General features: G+C 38.0%; 4 protein-coding genes across 4 annotated transcripts; 1 reads left to right on the forward strand and 3 right to left on the reverse strand.

The window, feature by feature from the left end:
• Nucleotides 1–85: 85 nt before the first annotated feature.
• LOC119989850 (protein trichome birefringence-like 38) lies at nucleotides 86–2645 on the reverse strand. Its single transcript, XM_038835589.1, has 4 exons — nucleotides 2135–2645; nucleotides 1006–1177; nucleotides 736–911; nucleotides 86–661 (listed from the first exon to the last, which is right to left on the reverse strand). Exons 1-4 carry the CDS (start codon nucleotides 2392–2394, stop codon nucleotides 211–213), a joined length of 1059 nt encoding a protein of 352 aa, XP_038691517.1. The 5' UTR covers nucleotides 2395–2645; the 3' UTR covers nucleotides 86–210.
• An 811-nt stretch (nucleotides 2646–3456) lies between these two features.
• Nucleotides 3457–6161, forward strand: LOC119989853 (protein YAE1-like). The gene is made up of 5 exons (XM_038835593.1): nucleotides 3457–3613; nucleotides 4139–4232; nucleotides 4928–5055; nucleotides 5156–5277; nucleotides 5452–6161. Exons 2-5 carry the CDS (start codon nucleotides 4142–4144, stop codon nucleotides 5753–5755), a joined length of 645 nt encoding a protein of 214 aa, XP_038691521.1. The 5' UTR covers nucleotides 3457–3613; nucleotides 4139–4141; the 3' UTR covers nucleotides 5756–6161.
• A 470-nt stretch (nucleotides 6162–6631) lies between these two features.
• LOC119989848 lies at nucleotides 6632–10883 on the reverse strand. Its single transcript, XM_038835588.1, has 2 exons — nucleotides 7159–10883; nucleotides 6632–7012 (listed from the first exon to the last, which is right to left on the reverse strand). The coding sequence occupies exon 1, from the start codon at nucleotides 9951–9953 to the stop codon at nucleotides 7173–7175; it is 2781 nt and encodes a 926-aa protein (XP_038691516.1). The 5' UTR covers nucleotides 9954–10883; the 3' UTR covers nucleotides 6632–7012; nucleotides 7159–7172.
• Nucleotides 10884–15728: 4845 nt separating this feature from the next.
• LOC119989851 (xanthoxin dehydrogenase-like) lies at nucleotides 15729–18274 on the reverse strand. Its single transcript, XM_038835591.1, has 2 exons — nucleotides 18055–18274; nucleotides 15729–16769 (listed from the first exon to the last, which is right to left on the reverse strand). Exons 1-2 carry the CDS (start codon nucleotides 18102–18104, stop codon nucleotides 15971–15973), a joined length of 849 nt encoding a protein of 282 aa, XP_038691519.1. The 5' UTR covers nucleotides 18105–18274; the 3' UTR covers nucleotides 15729–15970.
• Between the last annotated feature and the right edge of the window lie 26 nt (nucleotides 18275–18300).

The raw sequence follows: 18300 nt of genomic DNA on the forward strand, positions 1-18300 counted from the left end.
ATCTGGCCTTCCCAATCTTGGTGGGTCATGTTGACAAATTCTTTATGTAAAGTCCAAGGGAATCCAACTAATATTAGCTGATCAGTTGCTATCATAGTACCTTAATTATGACTTTCAAGTAAAAAAAAATATGTATTATTGAGAAGGTATACTTAACCATTAAAAAATTACTCCATTGTTGTACAAACAATGAATCAATTCCCATCTATTCTAATCAGTAAGAGCAGCAAAAAGCAGCTCATTCCAAGTGTCTGGAACTCCTGCAAGACACCAATGTGTGCAATCCATGCCATGGAAGCCATTGAAGGAGCTAGGATGTGCATCTTTTCTAAGCTGTGACAAAGTTGTTATATCAAGCAAATGTACTGGTTTCTTAATCCCACTTAACACCTCCTTAACCACCTTCAACGCCGGCGGAGGCCCTCCCCGGTACATTGATCCACTTATCGGTTGCTTCTCCATCGCACAGTTTCTCACTCCCGGACTATCCCAGTCCTCACCCCTGTAATGCATAGGAGAAATCCCTTGAAAGACTACTTTAGTCTTAGCTGTATCAACTTCTGAATCAACCCAATTACCCCATGTAGTCAAGGCTTTGCGAAATGCTTCCATTCTGTCCATGTCCTTTAATACTTCCTCACCATATTGTACATAATCCCATCTGAACATTCCAAAACCAGATCAAATCATGTAATGTTAATACTATCATTAAGGTTATTTTTATAGAGATCTTACGGTTGCTTAGGGCCGCTCCGGTACCACCAGAGCCAAGTATTGAAGATCAAGACATCCATATCTTTCCAAATGTTGCCATTGCTGAGAGAATCAAGCTTCAGAACTCGACCGACATTTTCCGGTACAATGTCTACTAAATAAACTGAATGAAACACACTTATGGATAGATCATAATCCTGCACAAATTTTAGAACAATTAAGCACTCTATGATACACAAAGATTAGGTGAAAAATAATCAACTGATTTATAAGATTAGCTTGTGTGAAAACCTGGAATGTGTATGTAGCCATTGAATCATGACCTCCAACCTTGATGTTGGGATTAGGTGCAGACGCATGGAGTAAACAAATCAGTGATTCCACATGGTTGGCACTCACAGAGTCGCCTACAAACATTATTTTCTTTCCTTTGAATTTGTCCAAGAATGCTTTCCCATCAAACCTGTTCCAGTACAAGGAAAAATGATTGCACATTACACATTTTCCATCTTAATCAAGTTACTAATGACACCACTTGGATAATAATTTTGACATAGACTAAGACAACTATGCATCACAATCATTTTAATTATGTATGGGGACCAAATGAATCTTGTAATGTAGTTGGTATACATGCTTGTGACAAAAAAAGGGCATCTTTGTACAAAAAAGTCCAACCCTATGCTTCTGACCTAGAAACAATCTAACTAGCCAAGTTTTTGTTCCAACTCAATACAAGCTGGAAAGTTTTTCTACTTTATTAGTCTCCTTGCCAACATACACGTTTCTTTTCTTAATGCTAGACATCCCACCAATGACCCCGGTTGCGGAGATATATGGACAACATTTAAAGTATATATGAATTTTCGTCTATACATCTCATCAGTTGGAATCACAGTTGTTGGGACGTTTATTTTTTTTTCCTCAATTCATTTTTTTTTATTATTTTATAAATTGGGTTTTTTTATTTATTTATCAAGATATTAGTGGTTTTGACATATTTAGAGTTTGAATCGTCTCACTCTCCCCAAACACCAAACAAACTTTGGAATATTAATGTGTAGAAAGTTGAAATTCAATCTCTAGAGTAGAAAAAAGATTTACTTTTAAACAACTTGACCATTATCTTTAGTCTTTAGATGGCTATTGAAATTCTAATTAAATTAATTAGACTCAAAAACCTAAAAATCAAAATTAAATAATCAAATTAAAGGCAGAGTAAAGCACTTCTTCAAAAGGGTATTAACGCAAAAAACATCATATATCAACATAATTATTAAAAAAAAATTTAAAAATCTATGGCACAACACAGTCACATGTCATCACAAAAACAGTTATGCAGAGACAAAAGACAAAAGCAGATAACAGAGTAAAACAGAGAGAAACAGAGAGACAAAGACAGAGGCAGAGATGCTCTCACCTGGGCAAGTCACAGCCGCTGGGCTGCCACCGGTACTGAAGGTAGAGACGGTCAGGGCGTCCGTACTTGAGGCAATCGAATTCCTGGCGAATGTAAGGACAATCCAACGAGTTATACAGAGGATATGACGTGTCAACAACCCAACTCCCCTGGTACATATCGCAGGAAAAACATCTTGAAGAAGACAACCTAACCAACAACAATGTCAATCCCACAGACACCCAACAAGAACGACATCTTTGTCTCTCCGCAAAACCCATTTCAAATCCCTCCCTCTCTCTCTCTCTCTCTCTCAACAGACCAAAAAACAGAGGATGTGATTTGAAATAACTGCATAAATGACGAAGAAGAAGAAAATATAGGTCTACATCTTGTTGTTACTAATGACCTTACTAATTGTTAACATGCGATTTGATTCCATTTATTGCAATATTGATTTCCTTTTATGCGTTATATATATATATACAGACGGGAAGTTTCTGTCACATTAGAGGCTTAACTTCTCGGCCACTGACTACTTATTCTGTATATGTATATATATGTATGATATATTTGTAGAAGAGGGTTACTTTACAAAATTAGCCTAAGATACATATAACATATTTGTTATGACTTTTGTGTTAACTTGGTATCCATACACCAGAGTCACTAATCCGAATGGTAAGGATGATGTGTATCACTCTGATGATTAAATGGAGGAGGGCCCAATTGGGCAAAATTTCACATGCCAAACAACTCATTTGATTTGACTATTTGAGCAACAAAATTGGAATTTGTTAGGAGTCTCTATTACTTGTCAATTGGCATTGCTGGTGGGTTTATACTTCATAGAAAAGGACGTATCTAAAAAAATCTAAATTGATGGGATATTTTTGTAAACCCACTAGGGTGCACATAACATATCCAGCTTAGCTTAATAATCAATGGGTAACTTTAGTCACACCCCTACATTTATTAAAGACAACCCGTCAATTGATTTTTACAGGGGATGATCAACTTAAATTGGGGTGTGTTTAGTAAATATAGGAGTGTGACTAAAGTCACTCAAAATAAATTTTGAAAAAAGCTCAAATCTTGTAACCAAAACCCAAAAGGCCCAAATTGGAAATTTTGAGAACAGCAAGATCCTTTTGGGCTGGGCTTGTGGTGATGGTAACCCGTTAGGAGTTGGGCTGGGAGCAGTTGAACTTTTGACATTCAAATTGGGTTTCTTTCCTGGAAAGCCCATAAAATGGCTAGGTGGGCTGCAAGCCTGCAACGGTCCGGATCAATGGGCCTGAAGTCACGAAAGCACGAACAGTCGCAGCTCGCAGGCTTGCAGCTTCATTGGAGTAGAAGGTGGTGGATTTCTGCTTGTGCATCCCCAATCCTAATTGTGTTGTCGCTGCAAGCGAGCTACGCTTATCCCTCCAACGACGAAACCCTAATCCTAATACTAATCCCTTTTTTTGCCAAAAGCTCGAAATTTGCGAATTACAGGTACTTCTAATACTGATCTTGATTTTTGTTTCGACTGTCAGAAGGTTGCATATGTTTTTAATTTCAGTACTCTTTATTGAGTCAGTCACCTCTCTTGCGAATTTTCTTTAACTAGCGGAAAATTCATCGAATTTCTCACTTGTGGGCGGCGGATGGAAGCTGAGATTACAGAAGAAGAATTGGCTCGATGCACACAAATCCAAAATACTTGTGAAAAGAAAGTATTATAAACTATGCAAAGAAAGGACAAAACTTGAATGGAAGAACAAACAACGGGCAAAAAACACACACACATTGAATCCAACAGAAGCATGTCCACCCGAATAGAGGCTAGTTAGTGATGTCTAAAATTAGGATTACCTTTTTTTTTTAAAAAATCCAGGCTCTCAATGAAAATATTTTCTTTCTATGTCCTGATGTTGAATTGTTTATGCATATGGATTGCTGATGCTCAGATTTGCTAGTTGAAATTTGAAGATGATTTATACGTCCTGTTGTGATTCTGAGCCATGTTAGTAATTTCAGGGTATGCAGATGGATGGTAAATTCGCTAAGGAGCTGTACTCAGAAGCTTTGGATGTTTCAAAAGTAGAATTGAATCCTTTAAAGAATTCCAATGGTAAGCAAAGTGGTTGATCTATTATGTTTAGGCAGCTGGATATGTTATTCCTGTAGGTTTTTTTGTGTTATTGAGTTAATAGCTGGTGGCCAATTATCGGTATTTAGCTTTATCCTCAAAACTACTTTACCAGCGGAGACAATTTTCTTCATTTGATTCAACACTTGAAACAATTTTAGCTGCACTTTATACTCTCTTTTTTTTCTCAATACTTTTTTTTAAGATGTGCGGGAAATACTCCTTCAATTAAGCATCTTTTCATTGAAGATTACGTTGCCATCATCTACGTATTGTTTACGCATAATATCGTTTAGGATCAAGGACATTATAATGCCATCAAGACCCTATTTCTCAGAGCAGTACGAACAGGTTCATCGAATAAACCCCTAAAGGTAAATGCTATAGTAATTTAAATCAGACATGAGACCTTGCATTGATGCCTGCTTTTTGGTAAAAGCCACAAAATGATTTTGCAATATTTATTTCATGGATGTGATATACCTCTTTTGAGTGGCTGAACCTTTTAACTATTATTGTATCTGATTAAGGTGCACCTGAGGTTTCTCTAGAAAGCATTGCCTTCTAAATTGGCTCATTTTCCCTTCACATTAGTTGGATATCTTAAATTTCTTCATGCCAGAGCCTGCAATTGGGACTTTCAGCAGCAAGTCTTCTAATATTTAGTTCTGTTTTAGGTTTCGATGATGGTGTCTGTGAGGATGAAGATGGATCTTTTTCTTTTTGGGGTGGCTTGGACGAGGATTTGGATAAAGATTCTGATTTGGATAGAGAGTGGCAAAGGAGGCATGGCCAATTTCACACGGTAATTTGACTTTGCACAGGTTATTTTCCCTTAAAAATTCTTTCTTCTGCTGAAGAATGATGATTTATAAGCCTTTGTTATCGTCACTTTTGGTGTTCAGATTGGTTACCGTGATGGCCTTATAGCTGGGAAAGAATCCTCTTCACAAGAAGGATTTAATATTGGTTTTAAGGAATCTGTGCCCATTGGGTACAACTTGGGTCTTGTTCGAGGGGTCACAAGGTATTAAAATCACTTCTCGTGGGAAGTAGGATTATTTATGAGATTACTTTTCGTGGTATATACGGTGCAAAAATTTCACATTCGTTGACCTTGCTGCCACAAAGATTTTTTTTTTTCTCTGATTTCTTGAAAATAATGCTAATTGTTACAATTGGTATCTTTATCCAAATGAAGTGCCTTGGCTTGCCTTCCGGATAAGTTGAAGGATAGGCTATTTGAAACGCAGGAGATAAGAGACAAGTTCGATGATTTCAACAAATCTGTCCGTTCCCTTTCGACCACAGATGCTCTTAAGCTGTTTCATGATGATATTTTGAAGAAGAAAGAAATCCATCAGAGTGAAGGAGCTGGGGCCAGTTCCACTTCTGATTTACAAGAGCAAACTTCAAACTGCAGCCATTTGGAAAATTATGTTGGAAAGTTTCAGTCACTTCTTCTTGAATCTCCAGAGCTGAAGGTACGAATATTAAGAGACTGATCATTGGCTTGCAAGCACGAGTGTGTGACTAGATAAGGGTTATCGTGGAAAATGACTATGTACTGAAGTTTGCCTGCTCACTCTTTGGTGCTGATGTTGGTAGGACTTTCCTGTGATGAATAACAGTTATTCAGTTTGGGTCATCATTCTTTTCTGCTGGTAATTCATGTATAAGTACTCTTTGCTGATATTTGTTGAGATCCCTACTATTTTCACCTTCTGTTAAAGACATGTCCTTAGGGTTGGAGCTTAGCAATATAGGTAAGTAAAGAATATACTTTTTTTGTAACTTTACCACATATTTTGGTAATTATTTGATGTAAATATAGTTGTGGAAAAATTTATGTTGAGTGTTATGTTGTTTGATTATATATATTCAGGGACCAGGAAACTTATTCTAGACTAATGGGCTAAGTCGATTTTTTTTGTCTCAATGAATTTGTCTTCAGATATTCATAGTTATTGATATGGATGTCGATCACTCACTTTGTTCTGTATTGCTATGTAGTTTGACTGTCAATTCATTTTCTGGTTATCATCATTACTTGTGCATTAAGCTCCTATATGCACTTGATGTAGGACGTTTGAAAACTGAGCAATTCAATTATAGTTATTGGAAGTACATTTGTGCTTTTGCTTTCATATTAAATACATCTCCTTTGTGGATTGAATGTTTTTTCCCCTTCTTGTGGTTATGAACTTGTGATAGAAAACCTTCTTCTTGTAATGAACTTGTGATAGAAAACTTTTTGCTTGTTTCCTGTATTAACAGTTACGAAAGAAGATTGGTAGTTACTTTGGTTAGCAAATATTCCTTCTCCAGTTACATCTACAGAGTGTATAGCCTGCTGATGATTACTCATTGGATAAGGAGAATAAAAAAAATAGTGACCAGTCAGATAATTATTATGACAACATAATATATGAAGGACATTAATATGTCACCAACATTTGGAGGTAGGGTGCCTCCTTAACAACAAAGGATAGAACATTTTCATATTAGTAAAGAACAAGACACATGCAATACCATTGCTACAAATGCTAAAACTGAGTCTTTTAACTGGCACTTCGCTCACACATTCGAGGTCTTGAGTTGAAATAGACTAGACCTATTACACGTTGCTTTGTCAGGGAACAAGGTAGTTCGCCTGTAAATCCTGTAGTTGGTTCCCCTAACCTTGAGACAATGATAACCAGTAATACAGTGGTTCTCATTATAACTTCAACATATCTGAACTTCTGCCTCTTGATGATAACCTGTACAACAAAAGTAACTAAATGATAAACTCGTTTACTGTCAGCGGAGTGTAATTTAAACTCAAAGTTGAGTTATAAGCAATAAACTAATAATTTATTAAGAACAAAGATGAATGACTTCAGAAAATTCTGAGATCTGTAGTTACCTCAATAAACTCCATCAACTACATGCTTGAATGCTTCTTGTATGAGCAAAACCTGCTGGTGCATGCCTTGTTGGAGTTTTCCATTTGGCTACTGGTACGACAGTTTCAAATGCTTCAACAAGTAGTGCCACCTTCTTCTTCCTCGCTGGAGCAAGCTTGGTGACAGCTTGTTGAAGTGCATAATCAAGCAGATACTCTTCAGCATTTCTCCTGTCATCCATCATTTGATGTCTAAGATCAACCTTCTCTCCTTCTGGCTCAGGAACCTCAGGCAAGAAATTTGGTTCTCTGGGATTGAACAACTTCTTTTCCTCTGTCTCTTCAATATGTCCCTTGCATCTAATGGTCCATTTCTTGTTACTGCAGGTATCGGGCTGGGTCTGGCTGCGGTTGCTTCTTGCGTACCTGAATGTGCTCCCTGATTTTGCACTAGTTACAGTATTGGCCATGATTTCTATTTCTGCCATGGTTAAATTTGTACTCTCTTCCATCAGTTTGTCAACTTCTCCCGTGCTGTTATCAACTACAGATGCTTTCATTCCTGATTCACTCTGTTCATTAGATTGCATGGAACTTGAGGTTTTGGTCTGTGCTTCACCTTGATCTTCCTCCAAGGGGACAGTGATGTCAGGACCGGAGATCTTGCACTGAACATCTGACTTAGGTTCAAGACTTCCACCAACTCTATCCTGATTTAAGATACACTCCTCAGCAATGTCATCAAGCTGGCTACATTCAACCATCTCATGGTTTTGGTTATTCTCTTCTCCCACCTTGTCTTGGTCAGCCTCAAGTGAACAGTGAGATGTATTGGAATTTTCAGTTTCAACAAATGAATTGGCGCCAGCAGTGTTTTCCTTGTCTTCTATCCCCGGGACTTCTTCTTGTGATTTGGTTCCACTTTCTTGATGCTCGGATGAACCTTCAGTTGTCACTTTAGTAACACAGCTGCTATCAAGGACCTCATCTTCTGTTTCAACAACTCCATTTTTCTGAACCTCTGCAGTGTCAATTGTTGGTTCCATTATTGGCTCTTGTGGAGAGTTGACCATAGTGCCAATCAGATCTGTTTCAACTTCTTCCTCCTCCATGGTAATTGTTTCCTTGCTTGCTTCGTCAATGGGAGAAACTTCTTGGACCATTCCATCACACACCCTGCCAAATTCGAGAATCTCCCAATTTTGGTATATTCCGTCTGACTCAGAGACACTGTAATTAGATTGCAAGTCGAAGGATGCTCTTTCTTCTTCAAAGAGGTCTTCAAGTATTTCTTCAGCCTGCAAGTCCTCACTGGAGTTGCTGACGCAGTCAGCTGATATGATGACAGGATCTTCATGAAAATATGGGTGCTTAACTTCTGATGCTGGCTGAACATTTGAAGCAGTTTCATCATATATATGGACTACATTATTAGCGTCAGTAACAAGCTCTAAAACAGAATATTGCCCCTCCTCCCACTCCATTTCAGTAATTTCTGAATTGGATTCATCATCTTCATTGCCTGCATCACATTCCTGTTTGAAGTCATTCTCAATCTGAAATCCTATTATTGCTCCTTCTGAGTAATTATTGCTTGCGTCTTCCACTTTTGATTCTTCAGGAAAATCATTAGCAATATCCATCTCTATTGATACAATATCACCAGACTTTTCTGGATTCATGTCAAAGTCAATCTCAAAATAAAGGCTCTTTGCTGCTTCTTTGTCGAAGTCCTCTTCAACTGCGTTGTTATCATCACATCCCACTGATGAAACAATTTGGTCTTGGAGTTCTCCAGCAAAGTCTGTTGTTACCTCTCGATCCTCCGGTGAGCATATGTTAGTCGATTCTTTCTCATCTTCCTTATTTTTGACATAGACTTCAATAAAGAAGTCTGTTCCAACTTCTTGTATCAGAGGAGAGATTGCTGAACTACTGAAATCCACTTCATCATGTTCCGTCTTGACATCAAGTATCGCATATTCATCATCATGCAGCTTAGCTCTGCGAGGTGGCAGAACCTCCAAATTCATGTTTTTCTGAATCTTCAAAGAACGGCGCCGTGCCTTCAAGAAGCACTTCAATGGTGGCGAAGGAGATTTGTGATGACCATTAAGAGAACAATAAGTGTACGGGCAAACCTTCATGGCCGAAGTTCCTTCGGCCTCAGTTCCCCCAGGATTTAGCATCAGATAAGCAGGGAACTTTGAGTACTTCAGAGTTGAAGAACAGGTAGCTCTTTGTACGTCAATATCTGCACAAAGAGCAACTCTGGAACGATTTTTCACCGTCGCCCTCACCGGCTTAAAACTTGGAGTCTTTGTTAACCGCTTCAAACTAGATGTTCTTGTGAAAGTTCTTACTGGTTTACCACCAGAAGCAGAGCTGACTCTGGAACCATTCGAGCTCCTTCTGCTCATGTTCTTAGTATGTGAACCAGCCTGAGAAGTTTGGGGACTCACCTGTGAACGCTCCTTTCTTGCCTCTGAACTGCTGGTGGACTTCATATAATTTGGTGATCCACCGGTTGTCTTGCTAACAGACTGCTGCTTCTGTGGGGTTGCGGGAGCATTGAGCGGAGGTGGCTTTCCAGGCTGAGTTATGGTCTTCCTCAAAGGGGATGATTGTAGACTCTCAACATCTGTAAGCTTGATTGATCTTGATTTCTTCATTTTCTTCTTCATGTCAGGTCCTCTACTTTTGCCATCTTGGTGCTGATTAGAATTTGGTTTAAGGTTTCCCAACCACTTCTTCTCAGATTTAACATGATCAGCAGCTTGGATTCCAAGCTTGTTAGGAACCTTTCTTTGGACCATTTTCAAAGGAAAACCAAAACCAATGCCTTGGATGACAGGTGAGGATACGTTAAGGGGTTTTGGTTCCCTTAGAAAAATGGGTTTTCAAGTTGTGAAAGAAAAGTAGTCTTCTTGTGGTATGAAGGATTAAGGGGAATGAATTCTAGAAAGGGCAGAGAATGATGCTTCCTGGTTAGGTGTTTTCAGTGGGTGTTTTTTTTATTTTTTATTTTGGTTTGATTTTCAAGTGATGACTTGGCAGATCAAATTTGAATAAGGCTGAGAGAGGAATGTGATGCTGACAAGCACTAGCAGGTGACTTTTCCTATTGGGACCCCTTCTCTTTGTGCATTTTCTGAATGGTATTATTGGCTTTGTGACATGGGGGAATACCACCCCCATCTCTCTCTCTATGTTGTTTCTTTTATGTTAAGAAAGAAGGCATCCCTATACTTGATTGAGATATCCCAACTCCTTGTGTTTTATGGAAAGACAAAAAACACCCCTTGGTCACCTGGATAAGCATCACTGTCATGTGGATTCAGGATGGACATTTCAATTAATGCATATATAGTTAATAGTCGGTAGTTGTTGAATGATGATTGGAGATAGCATGCTTAGCTTTCAGAGTTGTGAGTACCATATAGTTTGAGAGAGACAACATATGCACATTGTGTCTACTATTTTGGGAATGCTAAGTTGGGGGAAGTTGATTGAAGCTTGTAGAGGGGAACGAGGGTAAAATGGTAAACAAGATAAAGATGTTTTTTTTATTTTTTATCATTCCAAATAAAAAATCATATCAATAGGAAGTATAGAACTGTTGACTGGGGGTGGGAGTCCCACTAAAAGTAAGAGAGGATGGATCCCTTAGCCAACTCGTCGGCGGAGATGGGCTGCCAGTGGTGGCCCACTTAGGGTGCTTGGGTTCATCATGCAGACGCTCCTCCTAATCAATTTTGTGGGGGTAGGGATGATGGGGTGGCTCAGCTCTTTCTTGACTTGAATCGACACTAGTGTAATTTTTTTTTCCTCAAGTCTTCTTTTAGGTGTGGCTCTCTCCTTTTTAGACTCCTCGAGCCCCAGATTATAAGTATAACATAACCACCCTTTAATATTTATTTATTGAATAAGAAATATATATTTTTTTAAAGGGCAACTAATAAAGATGTCATTCCTCACTCACGTGATTCTTGAAACAGTGGGCATGCCATGCAAAACACAGTTTGTTCTAGAAAAGTATCATGATGAGTAGATGATGATCAGTCCTAATTAAACGAAATTTAATCCAAGATTTAAAATTAATAAGATAAGGGGGCTTCCTCCCACTTTAGACAGAAACACACAAAATGTGTTCCATATTTTCTGGGGAGACCAACAAACATCCACTGCACAACTCCCATCCCATGATCCCATGTTTCCACTCTCACTCACTACGTTGTTCCAGAATCTACTGTTGTGCAATAATTAAGACCTAGAAATGTTAATGGGTTTTTGTGCTTCATTTGCACGAATGGCCACATTGAGCTGTAAAAGAAGAATTTAAAAAAAAAAGAGGACAAGTACCTCTTTGGGTCTGCTTTTTGTTGGGTCTCTCTTGTCTCAACAAATCTATTACTCCCAATTTTTCCCACAAAAACTCCCATGATGTCTTGTTTCCTGTGTGGCAATGTTCAAAACAGAAATGAGTAAGTGAATAATTACTGTGTCAGCAGAAGAAACGATTGCAACCCACTGTGTAGAGAGCTGTTAAGCTCATAATACTGTGGTTGACAGGTTGAGGTTGAGCCTTGGGACCCCCTCCCCAAGTTGTTAATTTTAGATTCAGTTGTTCTTTATGGTAATATGTCATACTTTCAACCTAATTATTGACTAATGAAAAGCATATAAACAAAGTTGATTTCATCGTAAATAATTGCAGCATCAAAGCAACTTTATTGAAAGGGAAAAAAAAAAGTTGAAAGGAAAGATGGGATCTGCATCTTTTTAGGTAAAACAAAGATATATATTTAAGTGACCATGATTAGACATTTTTTAAGGGGAAGGATCTGCTTTTTATATTTCAGTCTAAAAGCAAGAAGAAACTTGTGAGCATTAACCTACCACCTAACCTAACTTCCTTTCAAGTCATCTAAAGCTTGAGAACCAGTTATCTCACCAAGCAAGAGTTTATCATAATTGTTTGGTGGTTTTTAAAAACATCTTCTTAGCTACTCTAGCTTATACGTATATAGTATTTGACTTGAAAGTATACATTATGATTAGAAATGAGCTATTTGTCAAATTGGTAGAATCTGATTTCTATATTATCTTGTCAAAGCAACGACCTTAACTACCCCTTAAAACCCAGTTCCACAATGTTTTATCAAATTCTTAACAAGCCTGTTCAGTTGATTGATCTACCAAAAGAAGCTATTACTTTTATAATTTTGCTGCTTGCACAAGATTACTGAGGTTAAAAATAAGTGACTTGAGTATTTTCCGTTTTTGATTTATAAATATTGTTTCAAAACTCACTGGCAAGTTCGGATATTATAGTTCATAATTACTCTATTTACGGCAATGAAAAGTACTATAAGTATTGGTGAAACAAGAAAAAACATGTACGGTATGGGAGGGCCTGACTGAGTGTACCTTCTTCAACTTCAGCCGCTCCTACGGGGAAGTTGTTTCTATCTTCAATCAATGCCTCAAACTAGTTCTGGTAGCCAGTGTTCCCCAGCGATAGATTTGAGCCTCTAACCTTCATCACTTCCATGGCCTGCCAGAATACAAAAAGTTTTCACGAACCAGAATGCAACATCAAGTATATTGAATACTATCACTATGCAATATATCATTATCGAGCATATTTAAGGTTCCTGCTAATTCTATTATGGACGTGTGTATGGCTAACCCCAAATTGTCAGGGATAAAGGCTTTAGATGATGATGATGGCATTCACGATGAAAAGAATCTCCAATGCCCTTTACCCGGAAGCTGAACATAAATTGGCTTGCTTTCTTGCTCATTTCAGCACTTGGTTGTGACTGCAGCTTCTCATACATGACCTATTAATCAGTGACATAGTGATTATCTGTCCATTAGGACCAGAAAAGGAATCAAAGAATATCTAGAAAAAGAAGAATGATGAAGCAGTACAACTTCATTCAGTTCAGGGACAACTAGGAGGTGGCACCTAATTAATTAATTATACAAGGACATACTCAAACCATGATGTATTATAAAATACAATAATAATGTACTCTAACTCTAGGATAACATACATACTAAGTTTAGATTGGGATCTGCTACATTGTCAACTTGATGGCCAAGAATTCTTCAGGTAGAATAATATCAGATTCGGTCGACAGCCAACTGAACCCCACTGTCACTAGGTTTGAAGTAAAATTACTTGAGAAGGGAATTTCTATTTATAAATGGGTGAAAAGCCCATTCATTTACAAGCAGGTGCAAAGAGCATTGTTCAATTTACAGAAGTAGCATTGTAATCAACAAGAGAATGCATAAGACCATCATTATTAGGAATAAAATGGCATTTGCTATTAATATAAGAAGCCACCAAACAAGTTTCAGTATATACAAAGTGGCAGAAATTTGACAGCTCCTTATGAAAAACAAGACTCTGTATAAAATCACAGATAAGGTCAGTAAGTTAAGTTGTCAACCGCCAACAGAGATGGAGAAGTATATGTCACTGGAGTTCAATATCAACTAAAATCCAGGCAGAGATATTAAGCACATGATGTTGCATAGATTGCTCAAAAAGTTGGTCCACATCTTTAGTAAAATTACCTGAAATGGCAACTTATCCATAACCTTCTTATACCAGAGTATTGCATCTTCAAGATTTCCAGTATCCATCAAGGAATCACCCTCCTTAAGTGCCTAGAATAATAAAAAAACTTAATGTTAGGCAAAGGTAATGCATATAGTTCTCAACCAATGGTAAGCAATAAAAGTAGCATAGAAAGTATGATGAAAGAATATATAAGTAATGGAAAACTTTTTTGCTAATGACGAACTCAGAGCATCATTTGCCACTCAAAAATTTCTTCAGCTTATAAAAAATTTAGTCAAATTTCAGATAAAGGTGATTGTTCTTAATATTCTCACATTGATAGTATAACTGGTTACAATTATGCAAAGTTACAATCATGCAAAGTTACAATCTTAACATTGATAATTTTCTCAACAACTTAAATAAAGGCTTTCGTAATGAAGATTACCTCTTTACACTCAAGACTTTATCTTTGCATCAATAGTTAAGCCAACTTTCATTTTGTAAGCAGCACTTAGTTGTCTTGTGTGCTCATCTTAGGCAGCTCCATCTTCTGCTGTTTCAAGAACATCTCCAGGGCAAATATTTTTTCCACCACCAAACTAAACACCAAGAAGATGAAACCTATGTCAGAAATAGACTATCAGCCATCACCTTATGAGATAAATCAGAGAAAAGAACAGGAGTGGATGACTAACTTATTCAGAATTTGAAGTTAATTCACAGCTGTCTTTTGGGAAAGCAGTGATTTGATTTTCTTTGTTGCATTCACTTAGACCATCTATCATATTGTAATATGGATGAAAGAATCCATTACAGTGAACAATAAACCGAAACTTACAATGACTTCATACTGTTTTTGAAATGTTCCTAGGATAGGAAACACCCCCCCCCCCATGTGAAAACCTTGGGCTTGTAAAGATTTATAATTTCATCTTGGGCTGGCTCAGGCTTCATGGTTATGGCATTCTCAAACCTGCTTTTGTCACCCACAATTATCTCAACCTCGGGCAAATCCCTATCTGGAAAAGGGTCTAAAAGTGGAACCAATCCAGCTGCTAGTCCCCTGCCCAGCTTCTTATCTGCAAAGTTAAGCCCCATGAAATCATCGCTTGATAATCTCAGTTTTTCCTCCTTGCTAACCATTTTTCTCCAAGAATTGTTTAGCAAATTGCTCCCATTTCTCCCTCCAACCCAAAAGTCCAATTCATCAAAAATTCCATCACTATTGCATTCCAAAACATATAACAAATCCAGAATCCGCTCACTTACATATCCACTCGTACTCATTTGACGATATCCGGTCGCTAACCAGGAAGACAACTTATGATTCAGTTAATTCCACAATAACAATTACTGTATAAAAGACAAAAAGATGCTTTCTTACAAATAACATGTAATTCAGTTCCATCGTTATCTTGTGCTTTTACTCGGTTTTAGAAGTAAACAAAGTAACAAACAACAATTCTCAATTCAATCAAATATAACCAAACAATAATTTCACTCAAACTTCTAATTTATCGAAAAATTACCTGAATTCGTTCCACTATCCATTCCTCTATTCGTCTTATAGTCGGCCTTCTCCATGTCAATTTGCACCGTAGCAGAATCCACAACAGGGTATTGCTCAGTTTGCAAATTGGGCTTCAACTGCACTGACTTCTTGTATTCCTTGGCTTTCTCAAAAAGCAAGCTTTACGGGGGTCTTCGGGAGCCCCGAGCCCGGGTGGCTTCGGCTGCTGGTTTTGGCGAGTTTGGTGAAATGGGTTGCGAAAATTCAGCATTCGTTTAGAGAGAGCGAGACTCTAAATGGCTTGTGTGGATGGGTTTTGGTGAGGTTTGTGGAGTGAAAGAGAGTGGGCTTTTGGCATATAGAAGAAAGCCACGAATTTTGAAGCTGAAGAGATTCATGTTTTCTGGTCAAGTACCGAGTAGCCAGATATATTCACGGACACTGAATTGTTATTAATTCTAAAATTTTATTTGTTTTCTGTGTATTTTTTGAATGACAAAGATGACACAAATTGGATTGCGAAGTCATTTATGAATCAATCTGGAAATCATCGTACTCTTCACATTTGTCATTTCATCATCTCCAGTGAGAAACCCAAAGAAAGTTTTGATCTTTGATGACTATGTATCCACATGTATAAGTAGGACTTTCAATTCAAACATATTACAAGCCCAATAAACATGGTATTAGCAGCTCCTTATTTTTCTCTCTCTACCAATGCAGAAAACCTTGCCAAAATATGCATCACCTGAAGAATTGGAGTGCGTGATTCGCGGATGTAAACCCCCCATCAACCATGAGATTATCCCCACTGATGTACCTTGATTCGTCGCTTGCTAAGAAAAGCGCAGCATAGGCAAGATCATCGGCAGTCAATTCCACCCCCTGCAAATTAGCATTCTTTGCAACAAAAGCACGGAAACCTATCCAGGCATCTTCAGTTCTCTCGCTCTCTGGCAAGTGAGCCAAAGCCAAGTTTGTTGGGACTGCATATGGAGCAATGGAGTTGACACGGATTCCATGCTTTCCCAACTCAGCTGCAACATTCTTGGTCAGCCCCAACACAGCATGCTTGGATGCTGTGTATGCGTGAGGGCCTATGCCACCAATGACACTTGCGACACTAGAAATGGATATGATTGATCCCTTATTTCGTGGGATCATAATCCGGGCTGCATGCTGCATTCCAAGAAACACGCCCTTCACATTAACATCAAACACCTTCTCAAAATCTGATAACTTTTCAGCAAGGATGTCTCGAGTTGGTGGTCCAGATAACCCAGCATTATTAACCATGATATCAAGTGTACCGAACTTATCAACTGTGAAGTCAACAGCATCACGAACATCATCCTCTTTCGAGACATTGCAGTGCAAATAAAAAGTGTTTGGTTCACCACCAAGGGATTCGCAGACCTGTTGTCCTAAACCATCTTGCAAGTCAACAATGCAAACTTTTGCACCATGTTTGTGGAACAATCGCACAATACTCTCTCCAATACCAGAGGCTCCACCAGTGACCAGCGCTACTTTTCCCAATAATCTGGAAAATAAAATATCACCATTACCATAACACAAAAGGACGATTAATATGTGCATTCCCACTCCCACCACACAAACTAAAACCCAAAGCGAGTAAAAAAGACATGCAAGGAACTGACCATACAAGGCTAGCATATATGCTGAACATTTTCATCTCATGATTGAGTATTGCTTACTGCTTACAAAGTTACAAGTTACAATTCTCCCATGTGAACATCCACCAAATGCAGAAATAAGATCTACAGGCAAAGGTAAAAATAGTTTGTCCCATTCAGTTCATTAGCATCATTCTTTCTAATTATCTCATTCTGACACAAGTAATTTAGTTTGACTGATTACACATGGGCAACCCAACATAAACAATGAATGCAACTCCAGAATTTAACAAAAACCATGAGAATTTTTCAGAATTGTGATTCACATAAAATTTTAGAATGAATATGAGTTCAATGGTTCGCAATTGGCTTTTGATAAAAATCATAGACTGAGCTATTGATGGCGTTTGTGGGTAACATGCACCAAATTATTCTGCCAACTTCAAGAAGTAAAAAGAAGCTTATATACAGAATTCCAGAACAAGGGCTGGTGAAAATTAAAGAAAAGTCATACTTTAAGATATTAGTCAGATATGTAAGAATCTGAGAGTTTAAAAGAGCCAGGCAGATCACAAGGACTAAACTTTGAATGCGTATCAACAAAACCACTAAGTTTCATTAAAATCGTGACACAGGACCCCAAGTGTGAAACAAACAAACCACTCAGAGTCAGACCATAATCAGAGGCAAGCAGTCCTAATTTTATTGATTTGACCCATAGTTGTGGATTCAACTGAGTGTCAATTAAATTCAGGGGAACATGTACAATATTTCTCACAATTTCAAGAACAATCAAAACGAAATTAACATACATAGTTCCTGGGTAGCCGGGTTGGGCAAGGTAAGATAATATTAAGACACATGTTAGTGAGCTCGATGGTTAGAAAGCAGGCCAAAGCAATCATAAACAAAAAAAAATGAACAAAATCTACAAAGCCAGCAAAACACACCAGATGGATTTAGCGCTTACCAGTATTTCACAGCACCATAACCCATACCCATAAGTAGAATCAAAATACCTTAAATATGAAACCCACAAAAACTACACACCCAATAACCCAAAAGCAAACTTAAAACCCAATACAAGCATAACAGTAAAGCTGCAAGCTTGCAAGCGATGCATATGTAAGAGAAACTAATCCACTCATTACATCCATAAATGGATATTATGCGCAAGAAAGTAAGGTTCACCTTTGGCTAGGAGGAAGCGAAGAATCATTAGGGTTGGTGGTGGTCGACATACCGGATCTTCGCTTGTGGCTCTCTCACGCGGAAAGAGATTTCCGCCGTATTACCAAATTATTTAAGGATAAAGCGTATCTGGCCTAGGTTTGGAAATGTAATAATCAGTCAATAATAGACCTGCAGGCTGCAAATCCAGCCATATTTTGCTTCGACTAATAAATTGTGATTTTCCAGATTTTTGTTCAAAAGAAA

The sequence above is a fragment of the Tripterygium wilfordii genome, chromosome 21 (genome assembly GCF_013401445.1).
Source record: "Tripterygium wilfordii isolate XIE 37 chromosome 21, ASM1340144v1, whole genome shotgun sequence".
Lineage (NCBI taxonomy): Eukaryota > Viridiplantae > Streptophyta > Magnoliopsida > Celastrales > Celastraceae > Tripterygium > Tripterygium wilfordii.